This window comes from Urocitellus parryii, chromosome 1 (assembly GCF_045843805.1).
Source record: "Urocitellus parryii isolate mUroPar1 chromosome 1, mUroPar1.hap1, whole genome shotgun sequence".
Lineage (NCBI taxonomy): Eukaryota > Metazoa > Chordata > Mammalia > Rodentia > Sciuridae > Urocitellus > Urocitellus parryii.
This window is the reverse complement of record NC_135531.1, coordinates 75,986,972-76,009,906: the sequence shown is the minus strand read 5'-3', so window position 1 is coordinate 76,009,906 and position 22,935 is coordinate 75,986,972. Positions and strand designations below refer to the sequence as shown.

The 22,935-nt window shown below is 33.0% G+C and overlaps 1 protein-coding gene across 1 annotated transcript in view; it reads left to right on the top strand.

The window, feature by feature from the left end:
- Arb2a (ARB2 cotranscriptional regulator A) overlaps positions 1-22,935 on the top strand; it is a 308,340-nt gene that overhangs the window by 72,878 nt on the left and 212,527 nt on the right. Inside the window, exons 3-4 of the mRNA XM_077795123.1 lie at positions 5,795-5,896; positions 7,820-7,920. Of these exons, the coding sequence (XP_077651249.1) occupies positions 5,795-5,896; positions 7,820-7,920 (203 nt within the window). The remainder of the gene's footprint in view (positions 1-5,794; positions 5,897-7,819; positions 7,921-22,935) is intronic.

Sequence of the window (22,935 nt, the reverse complement as noted above, 5' to 3'; positions counted from 1 at the left end):
GTCTGATATGATGCACGGGGATTATAAATTTTTTAAAAAAGTTTTCTAGACTTACTTTTGTATTTGCCTAGATTCTTCATCTAGAATGTGGTCTGTTGCGAAGAAGGTTCCATGAGCTGCTGAGAGGTAAATCAGCTGTTTTGGGGTAAAATGCTCTGTAGATGTCTATTAGGTCCACTCGAATTGTAATATTATTAGGCTTTATATATGTTTACTGATTTTTATGCTTCAATGACCTGTTTCTTGATGATAGGGTGTCTTCAAATCTTCCAGTATTATTGTATTAGGTTCTAGCTATAAATCTTTATCAATTTTATGCTTTGCTGTCCTCTGTTGATTAAAAGACTGCATTGAAATCTTCCAGTATTATTGTATTGGTGTCTACCTGGGATTTAATGTCAAGGAGTATTTTTTAACATAATTGAGTGCATTGATATTTGGAATATATATATTAACTATTAAATTGTTCCCTTTACCAGGATATAATGTCCCCTTTTGTCTATTCTGACTAATTTTTGCTTGAAATCAGCTTTGTCATGTGAGAATGCTTATTCTGGCCTGATTTTGGAGTCTGTTTACATGGAATAGTTTTTCCCATCCTTTTATCTTCAGCCTTGGAATGTCTTTACCTATGAGACAAGTTTCTTGCAAATATCATATAGTTGGATCTTGGTATTTGAACCATTCTGCAAATCTATATTTTTTTAAATGGGAAGTTGATACCATTTATATTCAGTGTTACTATGGCTTTGTGTTTGTGTTTTGCTAACATTTTTATTTTTATTTTTTGTATTTAATTCTGCCTTGATTCTCATTTAGATGATTTGTCTTCTATTGCTCTTCATTTGAGAGTTTTAGATTTTGTTTTGGGGATTCTCTGTGTCCAATTTACCTTTGAATATTCCTTGTAGTGCTGGCTTAGTTGTCATATATTCTTTTTGTTTATCCTTGTCATGGAAGGAGTTTAATTCCCCATCAAATATGAGTAATATTTGGGCCTACTTTTTCCTCTGTTAGGCACAAGGTCTCTAGTCTAATTCCTACATCCTTGATCCACTTTGAATTGAATTTTCTACATGGTGAGAGGTAGGAGTTTATTTTCATTTTGCTGCTTTTGGATTTCTAGTTCTCCCAGCACCATTTGTTGAAGAGGCTATCTTTTCTCTAATGTATATTTTTGGAGCCGTTGTCTAGTATGAGATAACTTATTTGTATGGTTTCCTCTGTGTCTTCTGTTCTGTATCATTGATCTATATATTTATTTTTGTGCCAATACCATGACATTTTGGTTACTATAGTTTTGTAGTATAGTTTAAGGTCTGGTATTGTGATGTCTCCTGCTTCACTCTTCAAAGTAGGCCCAAATCATCATCAAGTCAGATTAGGCCCTTACTTCCTTAATAAGACTCCTAAAGTGCAAGAAATAGAATCAAGAATTAATCAAACTAAACTAAAAAGCCTCTTCTCAGCAAAAGAAACAATCAATGAGGTAAAGAAAGAGCCTACATTTTGGGAGCAGATTTTTGCCATAAGCATGTCAGAACACTAATCTCTAGGATGTAAAAAGAACTAAAAAAACTTAACATCAAAAAACCCAAACAACCCAATCAATAAATTGGCTGAGGAGCTAAACAGACACTTCTCAGAAGCAGATATACATTTGATAAACAACTATATGAAAAAAATGTTCAACATCTCTAGTAATTAGAGAAATCCAAATCAAAACAACTCTTAAGATTTTATCTCACACCAGTCAGAATGGCAGTTATCACACGAATACAAACAACAATAAATGTTAGCAAGGATGTGGAGGAAAAGGCATACTCCTACATTCCTGGTGGGACTGCAAATTGGTGCAACCACTCTGGAAAGCAATATGGAGATTCCTTAGAAAACTTGGAATGGAACTACTGTTTGACTTTGATATGGAAGTTTTGAATGTTCTTTTTCTGGGTGGGGTTAATTCAGGCTACCAAAAATAGAGCTGAGAGTTCTATCTGATATCTCATATTATATTTTCATTCTGACTGTTGAAAGCACAGACTATTTGCAGCTCTATGTGTACAGGAATCATTCAGCCTGCTTCTTTCCCTGTCCTGTTTTCCTCTCCTATATGTATTGGATAAATACTTAGTCAGAGACAGAATGAAATCACTCTGTAGCTCTGCTCAGTAATCTCTCTGCATAAACTGTTCCCTTTGCCCTCTTTTTTTTTTTTTGCACCCAAACCTAGTCACCTTGGATTATTCAAATTTTGATCTGTATCTTCTCACTTAGCAGTATTATCATTCTTTGTTTGCATTTCTATTTCTCCTGTGTCTTCAACCTTCTCTAGACAATAAACTAGTGCAATAGAAAGATTTGTCTCATTTGTTTCTTTCAGTGAACACAGTTCTGCCTTTTGTGCAACCTCTGAAAACTGTTCTTTCACATGTAGTATCCTAGTTATTTAAGGACAGTAGGAAGAACCTAGTTCCTGTTATTCTATTTTAGCCAGAAGTAGAATTCCAGTAATGGTTTACTCATCTAGGTAATAAATTTTAATAAAGAAGCCAAATGATTTTTTTTATTGTGGCAAGATACATATATATAAAATTCAATATTTAAACCATTTTTAAGTGTACAGTTCTGTGGCATTATGTACATTCATATTGTGCATTCTTCATCATCATGCATCTGTAGAATTGTCTCCTCTTGTGAAACTGAAACTGTCTTAAATACTTACTCCCAATTTCCCTCTCCTCCAGTCTCCTGGAAACTACCACTTTGTTTTTTTCGTCTCTATGAGTTTGATTTTTCTAGGTAGCTAATATACATGGAATCGTACAATATTTGTCCTTCTATGACAGTTAATTTCACTTCATGTACTGTGTTCAAGGTACTTTCATGTTGTGTCAGAACGCCGTTCCTTTTATTCCTAATAAGGCCGAATAATATTTTATTGTATGTATATGTCATATTTTGTTTATCTATTTGTATTAGCCATGGTTTTCCAGAAAAACAGAACCAGTTGTGTGTGTGTGTGTGTGTGAAATTTGTTGTAATGAACTGGCTTATATAGTAACAACAAGGCTGAAAACTCCCAAGTTTGCATTATGGAAGGAGAGCTAATAGTGTAGTTCCAGTCCAATCCCAAAATTCTGTGAGAGAGCTGATTGTGTAAGTTCCAGTTTAAGCCTGAAAGCAGGAGAAAACCAATGTCCCAGCTCAATGATAGCAGGAAAGAAAGTTCATTCTTCTTTATTCAGCCTGTTTGTTCTATTCAGGCTTTCATACCATTAAGTGAGGTCCACACATTTTGGAGAAGGAAATCTGCTTTACTTCATCAACTAATTCAAATGTTGTATCTGAAAACATTCTTACAGACACACCCAGAATAATGTTTTACAAAATATCTGGGCACCCTGTGTCCCAGTTAGATTGATACATAAAATTAACCATTACTCTATTCCTCGGTTGATGTATACTTGGGTTGCCTTTACCTTTTGATGATAATGAATACTGACACTGGTTTACAAATATCAGTTTGAGTCACTACTTTTAGTTCTTTTGGGCATGAAAAAGTATTTTTTGTACTGCTGTAGCATATGCTTAGGTTTAGAATTCTAGTTGCTAAATCACTTTAATCACTAGAGCCACGTTTCAGAAAAAGACAATTGTGTCATATCTGATGCAAATTTAGGTTGTATGGATTCAACTACTCTATTTTATTGGTTATTGAGGGAATTTTCTATAGATATCTTTAATTATACTTGATTTTGGAGTTATCCACTGCATTTAGAACCTGATTTCAGAGTAAAATACAGTTTTACAGCATTGCTTTCTTTTAACAAAGGAGGAAAATAATTCTGACAGTTCCTTTCTATGTATCTTGTCAATGCTAATGAAATAAAAAATTTCTGTATCAGGAATTCTAGTTGACAGTGGAAAATTTTTAAGAATGTCGTTTTTAGTTTAGTTTGTCATTTGTAGGAGTATTTTGAGCAAAGCAAAAAAGCACATTTCTGTGTTCACACTGTTCTTTGTAATGGAAGAAAAAGGGAAAACAGAATATTATAAGGTTGATAAAGCAAACAATTAAGGGAGCAATGAGTTAGGTTTTGGGAGATATATTTATTTAATTAATCTGATTTACATTTTTGTATTGTATATATTTGAAGTTTATTTTTTTTTAATTTTGATTTTCGAAATGATTCTGATGACATACAGTGAGAACTTTTGTCACATTCTTATATGAGATACCATTAAATACTTGTTGATAGACTTATTCCAGGGCTGGAGTAGTAAACATACAAGATGAAATTGGAGCTCACAGAAAGTAAGAAAATGCTCAAGAAAACAGATAATATTATGTCAAAAGGTCACAGGAGACAACTAGAAGAGCTTACAGTGACCATGGCTGGAACAAGTTTGGAGGGAAAAAAGCATAGGATTGAATTTTTACTTAACCTATACAATAAATATCTATGAGTCTATACTGATATAATTGATTAATAGTAATTTATGTAAATGTGGAGAGGTGAATTTTCTATACATAAGAATTATAAATAATGTATGTAGATGTTCCTTACTCTAGGAGGTAGAGCATAATTCTACCCTTCTCTTCTTGAGAATGGACCAGATTTAGTTGCTTTTAAAGAACAGGGTATAAAAAGAGAAAAATAGTAACTTAGTGGAGAATCCTGGAAAATGCAACCTTAACCACATGATAAGGTTAACATCACCAGTGATGTTCTGTGGATACATGTTCCTCTTGACATGATGTATTAAGAAGTTCAGTTCCCTTTCTGGTTTTCTTTCAAGAAACTCATAATTCTAAACTAGGGAAAGGATAAACTTCATCTATAAAAACATCAGATATACTTAAATTGAGGACAGTTGTACAAAACACCTGATCATTATCCTAAAAAAATGTTAAGGTCACAGAAAAGAAGGAAAGGAAGAACTGTCACAGACTAGACAGAGGAGACCTGGGAGAAATGATAACTTTGTGCCATATAGATTCCTGAGTGGAATCCTGGGACAGAAAATGATCATTAATGGAGGAACTGGTGAAATATCAATAATATCTACGCTTTAGTCAGTGGAATATGCCAAATTTGGTTTCATTGTTTTGACAAGTGTATTATGGCCACATAAATGTGAACACTATGGAAACTAGGTAAGGACATACAGACACTCTGTGCTATCCTTCAAAATTTCCATAAATCTAAAACCATTCCAAAATAAAATTTTGGAGTTTTGTTTATTTTAAAAAATCATTTGCAGAGTTATTTTTGATTGTGTGAAATCAAACCTTATGAACAATAAACTATTTTGTGTCAATCAGTTTTCTCAAGTTAGCATATTTCTTCTTACTATTTCCCCCTAAAAATGGAACAATATGCTATATTACTCTTAGATTTTTCATTACAAATCTAATGTGATTTAGTGTTAGATTTATAATAATTGTCCTCATTCATTCATAAGGTTTCATTTGGATGTAAGATTTAATGGTCTTTTAAAAGTGATATTAATGTCTAAAACTTACAATAATAGATCTCTATTTTGAAGAGAGGTTAATTTAGTATAGTGGCTTATCAGATATAAGTCATGATTGTTTTGAGAACTATTATTTTTAAAGTACTTATTGTGCTTGATCATAATATAGCATTTTGGGACTTAAAATTAACTGCATTTTCAGTTAAAAATATATAAAAACTTAATAGAACAAAAGAATACTTAATAATTTAAAATATAATTTTTATTGTTAACTATGAAATGAATATAAATAAGTTTCATATTTCTTTTCTAGACTTATTATCTAGAATAGATTTGGATGAACTAATGAAAAAAGATGAACCACCTCTTGATTTTCCTGATACTCTGGAAGGATTTGAATACGCTTTTAATGAAAGTAAGTGGTATATGTTCTATGCAAAATTTATTTTACAATGTTAATAGCATAGGATTGATATTTGCTACTCTTGAAGGTCAGCTAGAATGTTTTATGTATTTCTTTTTGAGAAATAATGACTTAACCTTGAATGGTAAAATCCTTCACTTGAGTGAAAGAACCAAGTAACAATTTCCCATAGTTGTCAAGTCATGTTAACTGATTGACGTGAATTTGATTCAGTTTATGCTTTTCAACCTTGAGTATTCAACTCTCTGATATCCAATGGAAACTCCTAACTAAATTATACTGAAAGATGTTACTGTTTCACACAGTAAAAGTGAAGTGGCTGGAAGTAATTATCTGTGACAATATTTTAAAACAAAGTACTCAATTTTCCATGATTTTTAAGGCAACATCCTTATCTTAGAATTTACTAATTAGGTTCTAATAAGAATAACTTTAGTACTTAAGATGTGGAAAAGCATACCATCAATTGATTAAAGTATATTTCTGGAATAATAAATAATATACTGTCACACTTGAAAGGTGATGATATTATAGGGTAGGTGGCATTAGAGTTGTAGTTTTCTACATGTTGCTCTGCATTAATCAAATTGATGATCTGTCATCACTGAATCAGTGGATATCCCTTTATAGGTATTAGGGCTTCAGTCTCTGAATGCTAGAATATTGAGTGAGTTTCAACAGAAGAAAATAGAAACTTTGCTTTTTTTCAGATGTTAATTTTCATGATTTTTATAAAGAATATTTTATACCAATATATGTGTAAGTAGTAATGGTGTGTTGTCTCGTGGGGACTAAGGGTTAAACCAATTGGCCTATGGTTCGTTTCTCTCCTGATTACCAGAAGAATATTCCCAGGAAAAGATAGTTAGTCTTTTCTGCTTGTAAACATGCTAACAATTAAACTTTTTAGTAAATCAGATGAATATTTGCTACGAGTAGAGTCTTTTGTCTTTGGAATACTTTTGTCTGCAGGATGACTGGTTTAACATTACTCATAGTAAACAGACCTACGGTGTTTGTTGTATGGGGCATATAACTCTGAAAACTATCACATAAGCAATGTAAGTCTTTGGCATATAATATGGAAATATTTTATGATCAAATATTCACCAATGTGTGAAGGTATCTGTCTACCTCATGTAAGTGACCTTATTTATTCTGGGCTAAAGAGTACTATCCTGTGAGAGGAAGTGCCCTTGGGGGAAATGTCAGAACATCCCTGATCTCTCCCCGTTGTACTTATGCAGCTTGATTGCTTATATGCTTGAGTTATTAGTAAAGCTTAGTCATTATCAGTAAAGACCTCTGATTTGTATGATTTGTTCATCTAGATTTGTAGTAGCTCACTACTTCTTTCCAATTTCCATTTGATATCTTACTCATATTTCAAGACCTACTTGACAAATGTAGAAACCTTCTGAACCTTATTCTAACCTGTAGAGATTCATCATTTTCCCAAAATCATCCTAGACATTATTGTCTGCATGAATCACCTGTAGAAGTTTTTAGATTGTTTATTTAATTCATTTGGGTTTGTTTAACTTTCTGAAAAATTATTTAGCTTTTTAATGCTTATGCTTTTATTCCACAGGTATGTAGGCTCTATGCTCCTTGAGGACTAGCACCATTTTGATGGCAATATCTGGTAGAGATTCTTATTCATAATAGGACCTAAAATATTCTTAGTGTGCTTTATATTAGTAAAATGAAAATCAAGAATTGCTTTGATTACTTAGGGACTATTGTTCTATAATAGCAATGGGCATGTACCATTTTGAAGTCTGAAAAAGAATTAGGGAAAAATAAAACTGTTCTGAGGAGAATGTTTAAATTCTTATCAGGCATTATTTATTTTACTTTGATATTATTGTAAATTAACTCTGAATTATAGCAACATTATTTGTTGTTTTTTAGAGGGGCAGTTAAGACACATAAAAACTGGGGAACCATTTGTTTTTAATTACCGGGAAGATTTGCACAGATGGAACCAGAAAAGATATGAGGCTCTGGGAGAGGTATGTCACATATACTCTTTTAAATTTGTGTTTTCCAATTTTAAATATTCAAAATAAAGATTTTGGATATGTAGTAGTTTGTACACTGTTTCTATAAAAAGTCACTTAAAAAGGTTTTGTGTCTTTGTGTTTGGTTATTTTAACACAAAGACACAAAAACCTTTTTAAGTTATGTTAGAAACATATCCTCAGTTTAAAAGTTTGTACTTGTGTACAAACAAATCCTTCCCATGATCTTTATTTTTTGAATCATTGCATAGAAAAACAAATTAATGCCAGATTTTATTTTTATTCTTTTAAATGTTATTAAGAGCTTGAATCTCCACAGTGACAGGAGAAAAAAAAGTATTCTTTTAAGTGTTTATTTACATAAAGAAGAAATAAATTGAATCTAGTCTACTCACTTTCAACTTAATAAGGAATTAGGTGTTGTGAGCATTAGATATCTCACATGGTATCATTGGTAGGAAGCTTTGAAAATGTTATTTGTCATATAGGTGAATGTTTTGTTAAAGCTAAAAGTTTTACATGTTCTTATATTGTCTTTATTTTTTAAATGATGCATGTTGAAACATTTGTTTAATGTGGTAACTATAATAGCTAGTTTACTTTTCTGTATTCCATTTTGGCTTTTTAATAAAGTATTCAAATGAATTATATGATTAAATAAGAACATAAAGAATATATGATAGCTTAAATGATAGCATAAAGAATTTATAATATGCTGAGAGACAATTTCCCTTGTGTATTTTGCATTTCTACTTGTTTCTGAGCAAAGGCTTTGTTAGCCTTTGTAATGAACTGTCTTTTCAAGACTATTTGTATAGGAAACAGGCTTCCAAGATAGAGATCATGTCTCTTTCCCAGGCAGCAAGCGTATTTGTTTGCTGTTTAATATAATAAAGATAGTGCTTCTCCCTTTCTCCATTAATGGCAAAGAATGGTAAGTTTGCTAATAGTCGCCTTATAAGATCGAATTTGCTGTTTGAGATTCATTAGCTGTGACAGAGTCCTACTGTGTGCTTAGCCTGCCACATAGCTTATTTGTAATTTGAGGGGCAAAAAAATGGATGAACATATGAATTCATGCTGCCTGTTGTCTCTTGATGTCTCTTTTGTTTGTGACCCAGGAGTCCCGTGTTCTTCTGATGGCATCTATAAGATTGTGCAGACTCAACTTGTTATCTTATAAGCAGTATAAAATCTCACAAAGACCCTCGAGAGTTATTGACAGTATTGTCTAGCATTTATAATTTGAATATATTCAGTGACCAGAATAATTTCTGCCTTATATAAAAATTATGCTATGTACATATATGAATGTACCACAGTGAATTTCACCTTTATGTATCTCTATAAAGCAGGAATTTAAAAAATAACTATGAATTAATAGAAGAAAGAGCAATAAGTATAGGAAGGAGAACAGAGAAAGGTAGTTAGGGAGCCAAATGGGAAGTACTAGGGTCTAAAGTAGATCAGTTTATATTCCATGCATATATGGTTATCCAAAAAGAACCCCAATATTATGTTAATTATAATACACTAATAAGAACAAAAAAAAGTTATAAAAAAAACTTTCCCAGTTCCACTTGAATTATATGTGTAAACTGGTTATATTTTTATTATAGAATAATCTTTCTATAATGGCCTTATAATATAGCTAGTGTTTTTTATTTGTTTTTTAATGTGGCTTATATTTTACTCCTTTTCATGAGTCTTGTGTACCAACTTGCTTGGACAAGTTGCTGTTTTCCAAACATACCTTGTCCTTTTTTGGCATCTACATTTATTTTTTTTTACTCTCAACCTGTATCCTTCAACATCATCTGTGTCAAAACCCAGCTTGTGTATATTGTTAAATTATACAGTGTGTAAATGATTTCTTTCTCCTCTGATTATATACTTAATGATTTTGGTTATATGGAGGTCACAGATTTATTCTTGGTGGACTTTATTCTATGAGAATTAAAATAATTTTGAGTTTTCATTTTAATTATTATTTATATCGTGAGAGCATATTCTGTATTGTCTACATTACCACCACTGTGCCTGCATTCAGATTTGTGTTCATGATCAAATTGGCTCTAAGTAATCACCCCAAATCACAGCAGTTAACTATTATTACAATGTTTTTAGATCAATGTTTTATGAAGTTAGTGTTTCTTAGATCAATTTTTCATATCTCTGGTTGTATACAAAGTATATTCACACCAATTTGTGTCTTCATACGTGTACTTGGATAATAATTTTCATCACATTCCACAATCATTAATAACCCCATGTCCCCTCCCTTCCCCCCAACCCCTCTGCCCTATCTAGAGTTTGACTATTCCTCCCATACTCCCTCTCCCTATTCTTCTATGAATCAGCTTCCTTGTTTTGTTTTGTTTTTTAGTTTTATTGATTTATTTTTTTAAATACATGACAGTGGAATGCATTACATATATAGTTTTTCATATCTTTGTATATGGAGTATGTTCACACCAATTCATGCCTTTATACATGTACTTTGTTTTTTTTGCATTACAATTCCTATTACACATATATACCACAATTTTTTATATCTGTTTATATATAAAGTATGTTGACACCCAATTCGAGTCTTCATACATGTACTTTGGATAATGATGTCCTTCACATTCCACTGCCCTTACTGATCCCCTGCCCTCTCCCTTTCCCTCCCCTCTTCCCTGTCTAGAGTTCATCTAATCCTTGCATGCCCCTCTTCCCTACCCCACTATGAGTCAGCCTCCTTATATCAGAGAAAACATTCGGCATTTGTTTTTTTAGGGGCATTTGTTTTTTTAGGATTGACTAACTTCACTTAGCATTATCTTTTCCAATGCCATCCATTTACCTGCAAATGCCATGATTTTATTCTCTTTTATTGCTGAGTAAAATTCCATAGTGTATATATGCCACTTTTTTAAATCCATTTATCCACTGAAGGGCATCTTGAATCAGCTTCCTTATATCAAAGAAAACATTGGCATTTGGACTTTTGGGATTGGCTAACTTAGCATTATCTTCTCTAACTCCATCCATTTACCTGCAAATGCCACGATTTTATTCGAAGAGAGGCCTTTTTATCTTCTGACTTTGATTTATTTTTTCAGTGTCCTGTGATTTTCCTGAAGAGATCTTTCACCTCTTTGATTAGATTTATTCTTTCCTGTGTCCTTATAATATTTGTTGGATAATAAATGAATGTAATAGAATTTCATACATTGTTAAGTATAAATTCTGAATATGTATATTTTAGAAGAGTTTCCTAAATTTAGAAATTCAAACATAAAGGGGCATATTTTATTATTATAAGAAAGAAAAACTATAATGTAACTTTCCTGTTTGTAAAGCTAAACAACTTTTTAATTATTTCTATTTCAATCCAATTTAAGATCATTTTGGACTATTAAAGCTTCATTGACTAAGATTATTTGATAGAAATAGTATATATTTAACATTCTATTGGAAAATTTTAACCTTTATATTGAATCTTCAGTATAATTTAGAAAGTGGAAGATCTTGTAGAACTAAAGAGTTCAAACAGATAAACTTATATTTATATTCTAGAAGTATCTTAGTATTTTGTTTCTAGTTTTCTAGTTCTAATTTTTCTGCATATAGATGCACTGAAATCATCCTCTCTCTTTATCAGTGGGTCAAGGGGAGAAGTCAAAAGAGAATACAAATCTGAGTTTTCTCCCTAAATGCATGCTTTAATAAAAGCTTTTGATATGCTTAATATTGAAGTTTTAAGGAACATTGTAACTTCAACTGGCACAATCTGGTTTTTTTTTTTAGTATTTTTCTACTTAATACCAAGTTTTGTCTTTAGCTGAGAGCTATATATATGTTTCAGAACTGCTGTTTTAGTTTATGTTTATTTGTCTCTTAAGGAGATTATTATAGCAGTCATTCAGCAGAAATTGTTTTTAAGATTTGTTCCTGGAATACTCTATCATTTCTATGTAAATTAAACTTATTGTATAAGTAAAATAAATTGATATGTCAGTTTGATTTTACAATGCCATTCCATATTGCACAAAAGAATACATTCATACAATCATATTTCTATAGTCAAACAAATGCTTTTGCTAATACATACATATTTTATACTATCTATGACTAAAAATACATAGCCCTTATAAGTTTTGATGATTTCTTTAAATGTAGAAAGATACTGTCAGCTTAAGGAGGTGGGAAAGTGGTGTTAAAGGGTAATTTTCAAAATAGAAATCTTTAGTGTACATGTATTATTGTAGAATGTCAAGCGATAATGTTTCTTTTGGGCTCAGTGAGAATGAATAGAAAGCTATCATATTAAATAGTAAATGGGATGGTAGAAATGGTACATAACTTGTGAAATTTTCTTAACTCTCATGTCAATACTGAATTTCTATTAAATGGAAAATTTAAAATCCAGCAGAAAGATTTAAAATCTTACAGTGTAAGATTTCTAGAGTTCTAGATCAACATTAGTAATATGTCCATTAAATGGTGGAAAATTACCAAAAATATTGCATTTTTAAAAATGTGATTTATTAAAGAATATGGGCAAATGGAACTTATAGGGTTTTTTTCAGTTGGCTATTCTGGTATTTAAAACGAGGAATAGTTGAAAGTCAGGAACAATACAAATTATCACTATTTTGATAATCAAATATTTGAATATACAGCTATCTGCATATAGTGAGTACTTTCATAATGTAAAAATAATACATTTTATATTGTACTGTACTGGCCATCAGGAATTTTGCATTCTTATTTTGTCTAAGTCACATTGTTGAGACTTTAAGAAATAATATTTATATGCTTTCACTGTAAAATGGGAATAAAATTATATGTACTATTATGGAGAATAAGTCAGGTGGTACATATGATATCATTTTATGTTCATTAGGAGCATGGAAGGAAAATAGAACTACATTGTTTGAGAATATTTCTAATTAATCTTTATTATTGATATTATAAATGTTTAATTTCTTGTTTATCTCTTTCCTCTCCTTGTCCACTGTCAGAGACTGACATCAAACATATGTTTCTTTAGTGGATATAAAGAAATGACTATTGGCCCAGAATTAGTTAGCAGTCTCCTTTGACTTATATTTTATTCTCTCTCTCTCACACACACACACACACACACAATTTTTTTAGTGGTTTTATTTGTTTGTTTGTTTATATGTGGTGCTGAAAATTGAGCCTAGTGCCTCATACATGCCAGGCAAGTGCATTACTGCTGAGCTGCAGCCCCAGCCAAATTTTCCGTATTCTTTGATAAAGAAAAACTACAAGCGTCTTAAAACAATGTGTCATTGACATGTGATTAGGCAGTTGCACCAATTGAACAGCAATGTCTAGACACAGAGAAAGCCCAAATACACATGGAATTTTAGTTTATGTTAGGTGCAATCCTTAATTACTATAGGAAAAGTGTGATTTAGTAATTGATAGATAATTGCTCATTAGAATATATAATTTGACTCTTCATCACAATGTACAGCAAAATGAACTCCAAATGAATCAGAGATCTAAATGTAAAAACTGAAATAAAATTTACCAACCCCATAGCATTGATTAGAGTCTTGAAATAGCTCCTAGTAGCAATGATAGTGGTTTTAAAATAATTGTTTCCTATTAAAACAACCTGAGTTCTTTAGAGAAATGTTTAGTTCCAGTGTGAGGTAAGAAATGAATGTCATAAGTCTAGAGTATCTTGTCTTAGACCACCAGTGAAGCTTCCAAAGATTACTTGTTTTTCTAAAACTTGGGAATAAAAAGATAAACAAGCAAACAAACCAACCATCCCTCTAAACCAAATAATATCCCAATCCTTCAAGCCCCACTGAACTCAACCAATGGATAAAAGGCATGAACAAGCAGTTCACAGGTAAGGAAAGATTATGGAAAGATGTTAACTTCACTTATTATGTTTAACTTAGTCGATGAGACTGTACAGAAACAGGACTTCTTATATAGTACTGGTGGGAATATAAAAGAGTAAATCCCTGTGATGGGAAATTGTCATAACTTACAGAACTGCTTGAGATGCATTTTACCTATTATAGGAGAAAGGAAGGGAAAGAAATACATATATCTGTTGTTTGTTTATTTTTGTTGGGGAAAAAAGGAGTAATAAACTCAGTGGAGGGAAGTAAAAGGATTTCCAAGCATGAGAATATAGTGCACTGTTGGTGGTTATGGAGATATAAAAGCCCTGTGTAAAGACCAGAGAGAGGCTTCTAGGAGCTAATTGTATCTCCCAACTGACAACCAGCAAGGAAAAATGGATCTCAGTCCTTAGAACTGCAATGAACTGCATTTTCCCAATGACTGAGTAGCAGACTCTTTCTGGAGCCTCCTATTAAGTAATACTTTGATTTTCATCTTCTGAAACCTGGAGCAGAGAAACCAGTAGAACCAACCCAGGATTCTGCTATAAATTGAGGGTGCTAAATTGTGTTGTTTAATTTGTCACAGCAATAATAGAAAACTAGTGTTTAGCTTTCAGTGAAATAATTGATTCAGATAAATGATCATCAAAGAATGCTAATTCTTTTAGATGAAAGGACATGAGGGAAAAGAGTATTTGCACATTTTTTACTAAATTACTAAAGTATCACCTCATATATTTCTTACAATTGTAAAGGGGAAAATATATACCTTAAAATAGAGATCTAGCTATCAGCACTGGATGTAAGTGAACAAAGTTAATATCACTAGTAATAGAATGGTTTGACATTATATGTTTTCTGAAGTGATACAATTTGAAGCACACAAACGTCAACTATGCATATTCTTCTTATGTAAATTGAATGTGACCATAATGAGACCTTTAGATGTATTTTTCAATTTTGATGAAATACAGGGGATAAATAAAAAGTTAAACAATACTACCAAATTCAGAGCATGGGACATATTAAAATATAGTTGACCTGGTATCGTCAAAAAGTGGATGTCATTAAAAATAATAAGGTGTACTTGGGTGCAGTGGCATATGCCTGTAATCCCAGGGGCTCTGGGGGCTGAGACAGGAGGATCACAAGTTCAAAGCCAGCCTCAGCAATGGTGAGGCACTAGCAACTCAGTTAGACACTGTCTCTAAATAAAATACAAAATAGGGCTGGGAATGTGGCTCGTTGGTTTGCCCTTGAGTTCAATCCCTGGTACCTAATAATAATAATAATAATAATAAGTATGTGTTAGACATCAGAGAAATTGTTATATGCAAAAAAACAGGAAATCTAACAAGCAAATACACTGTATGAACGTCTAAGGGATATTGGCTCCAAACCTAATAATACAAAAATTAAAAAAAAGTATTCATTTTAGGGCCAATTGGGAAAGAATCATTAAAAATTTTTTCAGTGAGATAATGGCATTATAGTCATATAGTAAAATGTTCTTATTCTTATGTAAACTATTTAGGGAGAAAATCATGATGCCTGAAAGTTATTTTTAAATGTTTCTTTTAAAAGAGAGGAAAGTACAAAAATAAAAAAGAAGACAATATGGCCAAATGTTAACAGTTGTTTAATCAAAGTGGTAGGTGTAAAAGTATTTATTGTACTATTTTTCAGTTTGTTTGAAAATTTTGAAATTAAATATTAGGGAAAAAGAATAAGATGTAGGAAATTTAAAAGAGATTCTCTTAGGTAAGTGAGCCTGGTTCATTGGTTAGTTCACTTTACTATTATTTGATAATACTGTTTTATTTTGGACTCTTCCAATACAAGGATTTGAAATAGTTGTCTCTTGATATCTGAGTAGGATTTGTTCCACTACCCCCATGAACACAGATATTTGCAAATGCTCTTAAATACCTTATTTTAAATGGTGTAGTATTTGCATATAGGCTACACGTGGTCCTCTGATATACTTTAAAATCATCTGTAGCTTACTAATACAGATGCCAGTGCTATCTAATAGTTGTCATAATATATCATTTAGGGAATATTTAAAAGAAAAAAAGTCTATATATGTTCAGTTCAGATACCTTTTTTCCCCTGAATATTTTCAGTGCCCAGATGGTGACATCTATAAGTGCAGAACCAGCAAATAATGGAGGGCCAGCAGTATTTTTCTCTGGAATAAAAGCAACTACCATACCACTTGAATTATCTCCAAATAGTTTGATCTGTTGCTTTAGGGATACTTTGCTTATTATTTTACCTAGGGCAAATGTGCATTTGGAGTCATGGAGGGAGTGAAATAGTTGGGTGAGTATAGTGAATGACAGTCTTCCGTGAGTCTCTCATGCTCCTACATTTATTACTGGATGTGCCAAGAGCTTAAGGACCTTTTTCATGGGTCATTTCTCAGGATTGTATTTATACCGAGCAATCTTGAGTAATAAAATGTCTCTTTCTGGGAGAGAATAGGCTTGCTTACCACTTGCTATAAAATGGTAGTCTCCTAAGCTCTGCATGACTCAATTTTGACCCAAACCATTGTGTGAGTAACATCCTCCTATGATCATGTCTCATGAACCCTAAGGAGCTAGCGTCCAGGGACCCAGTGCAAACAGACTGATGCTATATTATGATTAATAAAATACTTTCTTTGTCTTTTACCAAGGAGTCTTTATCTGCTACCAGGTATCCACAAAACAGTAACGGGGTAATAAACTAGCTTTGAAGTACGGTAAAATCACATCTCAGAGCCTTCTGTGATGATTAAATTTTCAGTAAGTGATCTTCAGTAATTCTTTTGTTTTCATCTGTCTTTTCACTTCTGTTGCTCATTAGACCTTGCATTTTCAGTCTGAAGCTCCTGCGTTCTGTGGGGCCATCAACCTGCTTTCCTTATTTAAACATAGAGTGCTAGCATTCATTCAGCTATTTAAGTCAGAAACTTCATATTCCTTTCTTTGTTATTTTTAACTCATGACCATCTTACCTTCTTCAGATCATAACTTTCCCTATCTTTACTTCTATCGGGTTAGCTTAAGTCTGTATCTTTTAATTCTACTATAGTAATTCATTACTGCCATGGATTGAATTGTGCCATTTGCTCCTAAATTCATATGGTAATATAACTAATGAAGTTATATTTGGAGGTAGGACTTTTAGGAAGTGGCTAAAATTAATTGAGGTTAGGAGGGTGGGGCCCTCCAGTAGGATGGTATCCATTTAAGAAAGAGGTCTCTCTCTACATGTACACACAGTGAGGAAAGGCTATTTTAGGATACAAGAAGGTGGCCCTCTGTAATCCAGAAATAAAGCCCTCACCAGGAATGAAATCCTTAAACTTGGACTTCTGAGCTTCCAGAACTGTGAGGAGTAAATTTCTCTCATTTAAGTTACCCAGACCATGGCATTTTGTCATGAAAATTCAAACTTACAACAAACTTACTTCCAGTGTGGTCCATCCATTTCTATTTCACTTCCATCATTTCTATCTCTTTGAACCTATTCTTAACATTGCACTCAGAGTTATCTTTTAAAGCTGAAATTATGATCAAGCTTGCTTTAAGAACCTATTTGTGATTCTTTACAAATGAACTTCAAACTCCTTACCTTGTCATACCTGAACTTTCATGAGTTGGCCTTTTTATACTTCTGTAGCTTTATCATTTTCCTCCTCTCTTGCCTCAGTCTCTACTCATTCTATACTTGAGCTATATAAATCTACTTACATTTTAAAATATGTCATGCTGTTTTATATCTCTGTGACTCTACCCATGCAAAGAGCATTTGGTGCCAGGAATGCTGTTTCACCACCCCCCTCCCATCTGCTTGCAGAATATTTATTCATCTTTTAAACTTAGATCGACCTCTAAGAAAGATTTTTCTGATCCATGTAGGATAGAATGAATGACCTCTCCTTTGTGTTTCATGTGCTTTTAAAGTAATTGTAGTGTAATATATGTAACACTATATTTACCTCAATTTATATATATATGTGTGTATATATATATACATATATATATATATATATATATATAAATGTCTGCCTTTACTACATGTATTAGCCATACTAAAGCTAGATGGATAATCAGGATTCTCCAGAAAACAGAGCTAATTGGACATGTATGTGTGTATAAATACACACACACACACACACATACACACACATACACACACACTTATTTTAAAGATTGACTCATTCAGAGTAAAGGTCAGCAAGTCCAAAATCTGATCAAGGAGCTGGAAGAGTGGAAAGAGGTATAGTTTGAGTCCAGGACAGTTTTCTGGTATAATTCTTTTTGGTTTGGGAAAGCCAGCTTTTTTACACAGTTAAACCCTTCAACTTATTAGACAAGGCCCATCCACATCATGATCTACTTTACTCAAAAAACATAATTTCATTCATATACAGCCTCACAGAATCACCCAGAATAATGTTCTACCAAATATTTGGGCAATTTGGCCAAGCCAAGTTGACCCATAAAATTAACTATCACAGATAGTAATCACACCTGAGTGTAATTTAGTTTGAGTATGCCATAAGATCTCACATAGATGCTTAATTGCTTTTTTCCCCCAGAAACTCATCATTTTTTTCTGTATTGATTAGTAACTTTCCACAGAAGCAAGGTTATTGTGCATTTTAACACACTATAGCATGGTAGGCATGCAGCAGCTCAGTTTTGTCCTTTATAGCCAGGAAACTTTGTAAATTTTCACTCATTTAAGTTTATAGTTACAAGTAACCAGTGTTCTAGGATTTATATACTGCATAATTTGATGGTCTGGCAGGGAGAAATTCCTGGAAATTACTTCCCAGAAAAAATTATTGGGTTTAGATGTAACCTAGAAAGTCAGAATGAAAAAATGCTGGTATATTACTAAAGTCCATTAACTCCTCAACAGTTTATCATATTCATCATCAGACTGAATGACCAAAATGTCTCCAATTTAATGCCACTCATAGTGGAAGGGTGTTCTGAGGCCTTGTCAGTTTCCAAAAGAGAGGTGGTCTTGGCAAATATATGACTTTGTATCTTCAGGTATCTGGTATAATCATTAAAAGATTCAATATTGCTCTTTTCGTCTGAACTATACCAGTGTAGTGTTTGATTTCCCTGAACACCTACCTATTAATTTACCTTCAGCAAGTATTTCTTCTTTCTCCTTGTCATTGGTTTTAACTCAAACCATTTTACCCCATGAAGAGACATTGGGTTTACTTATGGTTCTGCTCTGGTTTGTTAATAATACTATGAATTTAGCAAATGCTTTCTCTTCGGTGCCTTCCCATTCATGTAGGATAGGATTACACAGATATAGAACTGTTGGCCACTGGGCATTCAGCTTTACTATCAACCACAATTTTACAGATGGAGTAAAAGCATGATTCATTCCATTAGGCCCTTAGGTTAACATAGATATAATTTCTTGCTTGGAGATTATCTAGTATCCACAGTTCAAGCCTTAGTCCTGCAACACTCATCAGGTAGAGGATAAATACTGAGGTAATGTAGAGTAGAATTATAGTCACACTTGCATTGTTCCTGATCTCATCTTCCTTAGATTCCTCACAAAAGCAGAGTAGGGACCCTCATTGGGTACCCTATGTTGAGTGTGAGAACACTTTGCCAGTTGTTGAATACAGTGTACCATAAAACACATTTTAAAATATCTGAACAAATATAACTTGGCCTTCCAAATTGGTAGAATAGTTCTTGTTCTAGATCTCTTACTGTGTTTTGAGTATTCGAGTCTTACACAAGGTGTGCACAGTCCAGTCCAGAGTTAGTGTCTGTTTCTGTCATGCCTGTTATATTGTCTTGAGACTACAGGTCATGGTCTAGTATTGTCTACTTACTCACTATGTGCAGAGCTATTATCCTAGAAAATATACCTGTTTGAACACCATCTTTCTTCTGGGTAGATTGGTAAATCTTTGTCATTTTTATGCCTCAGAGAATAGAAGAGGAATATGCCTGTCATCAGCTATCACTGTGTAGTTGGAGTTCCCGTGTGTCCATATTGTTTGTGAATGCAAGCAACTGCCTTGAGAGAGTATAATGACATTTACTTGTTGATTCAAATCATCCTATGATTCTAGAAGGCAATCTTCTGATGTGTATTAACACATCCTACTTTATTGAATCCCGTAAGTTCCCATAGTTCCATGCTTTATATTCATGGGAAACAATCATGGGCTTTTGACATGGGCTCTAGTCTGCATTTTTTCATTACTTCAGTAGTCCAGTATTCCTTTGCTATTTTCCTGACCATAAGATTAAGCCATTTACTAGCACCCATGAATCAAAATAACACAAACCATAGGGCTCTTATTGTTGTCTAACTCTTCTGTTGCTGCAAGAATAACAGCATACATTTAAGTTCACTGAACTAATTTATTCTTATCTTCTTGAGTTTTTTTCCCATCAAATGGTCATAATTTGACAGCTTTTAAAAGAGTATGCTGCCTATTACCTTGGGCCTGCCATCTGTAAACCATGCAGCTTTTTATTTGTCAACTAGGAACTGCCAATGGAGCAATACCTATGTGACTCTAGGATCTAATAGTTTCCTAGATGACTTCAAGATTGGTCCTAAGGAAGAAGAGGTTATTCTGATTGTGAATATGATACATCTGTCCTTGTGTTCCTCTAGTAGATGTTATTTTGACTGTGAATATGATACATCTGTCCTTGTGTTTCTTTAGTAGATGTTAAGTTCCAATCTGCCTGAATTCAGGCTTCAGACATTTCCAAAATTATATCTAAGTGTGGATTATAAGAACTGAAGGGTATTGATTGAACTACTATGGCCTCTTGTAATTTTTATATAGCCTGCTATTATTCAAGCCTCTGTTTAAATATGGTCTTCTTTCACATACCTTTATGGACAAGAGTTAACATTATTTCCAGATGTAGAATATGTACCCTTTGTTAACCACAAGAGCTTAACCAAATGTTGTTTCTTGTTTAGTTTCTAAGGTAGACAGAGTATTTTTTTTTTTTAGCTGCCTGTGGGATATCACCAGTGACTTTTGCCCAAGTTACTTCCTGGATCTTTGCTAGATTTTCCAGCCACCTCTATTGGTCATGTGTTTTACCAGTATATTTAAATCAGTCTTGGCTTATCCTTCAGTTTCTCATGTTATAAATACAGTTAATACAATGTATTGTTATATTGGAGACCTGCACCAAGTTCAGATCTCTCCTCACCAAATTATTACAGTAAGCTGGTGAACTCATATAACCCCATGACAGCACAATTGTAAATTGGATCATTCTCACATGAGGGAAATGGTGTTTGAATCCTTTCTGATAGATAAAAAAGGTGCTGATAGTCCTATGCCTTAGATATTAATATATTGTGTGTGTTCTTTTTTCCTGTTAAAAAATAAGAAAAAAAGAAGAAGAAGAAGAAAGAAAAGAAAAAGGCATTTTTGCAAGATGAGTCATGGAGTACTAGCCTTTACTTTTGTACTGGTCTATTTTATAATACCAGTTATGGAAAATATTACCCATTGAGTGTAATATTCATCCCAATAATAAGGTAGAGGAGACACAACCACTTCACATGATATCTGTTCTTGCATTCTATTCTTATTCCAACTTTTATCTTAACACTGTCAACTCTAGCATTCCCATATCTTTCCTATCTAAATGAATGTCATGAAAATATTTTGAAAATACAGCACATTGGACCCCTAAATTGTTTAAAATTTTTTTCTTATCTACACCCCGGGCTCTTTTATCCCAATGTGTGCATATTGCCTTTAGTAGACAGCTGAAAGTTGAATTAAGGGACTTTTATCATTCCGTCAGTCTTTGTCCTGGTTAAGCTGTCATACCATCATGTCCATTGAAGTTGGGTAGACTCTTCAATATTATCTTTTCCTTCTGGCTTCTTATAGTCTTCCAAACTGGGCTAAAGAGATTGCATTTGCTTAGAGTTCTTCAGTGCTGGAGAACTGGCAGGAGTTTCCATTGGTCAACCGATCCTTGATAATGCTGCATTAAAATCCTGTGTCAACCCCATTAAGTCTTCTATCCATCCCATTCTTTAGTAATAATTTAACAACTTCACCCATACCTAGTCCCTTTGCCATCTATTCTGTCCTCCCCTCCATCTGCTAAGAGAACCATCCTGCTTTTCTTAGTGTTTCAGTAAATCTGATGTGGCTTCACAAACCATTTCTTGATTTAGTAATAGGAAATTTACTTTGAGGAGGCAAGGTAAATGAAAGAGCTTCCTTCATTACACCCTTTCTCTTCGTCTGGGTAGAAAGCTTGTAATAAAAATTCTTGGTAACTTAAAGTCAATATACCATGGTTTGCATATAGAGATATCAGTTGCTTCGTCTATGAAGTTCCATTTGTCATGCAAAGGACGGGCAAGGTAATTCCCCTTTTCAGAATAAACAAATATTACAGTCTTTATATACTAACTTTAGCCTTTAACCAGTCTGTTATACTAACTGCCCCATGATTATCTGCATGTTTAGATTATTGATTGTATAATTGAATAATGCTCAGTTGTATAATGTATATTATTCAATTGTATATGTTCCTGAATTAATGCAAACATGCTTTTCCATTACAGGGCAGTCAAACCCATGGATACAGCTCCTAAGTTAACCACTATTCTAATGCATTTTAATAAGGGTTCCTGAGGAAATTAGTGGTATCAATTCACATATTGAGGTATCTCCTTCACATGGTGTTTGTTTTGTTTTGTTTTGTTTGTTTTTTTTTTTTTTTCATTTACTGTCTGCACTATCTTCTTGGTGACTACAGGTTGCTTTCCAGTGCAGTTGCTTTCTCCCTTTGGGTGAACCTCTGAGGGAATAACTGCTATAATTCAAACCAGTTTCTTTCCTACTCATTGGCTTCCCGAGGAATGGAACCAGGTTATCTTTGATCCTTTTTGCCTAAGTGCAGTTTTTCTAGTGTGTATGACATGTAGTTGTGGTCAATAAATGTTTATTGAACAAATGGAAATGATTCTACTTTTTGTCTAGAAAATAAGAATATAGGGTATGACTTGTTGGCAGATATTAGTCATGATTCAGCTTAAGCTTTGACTTTGTCATGCAATAGCCTCCAGAAAA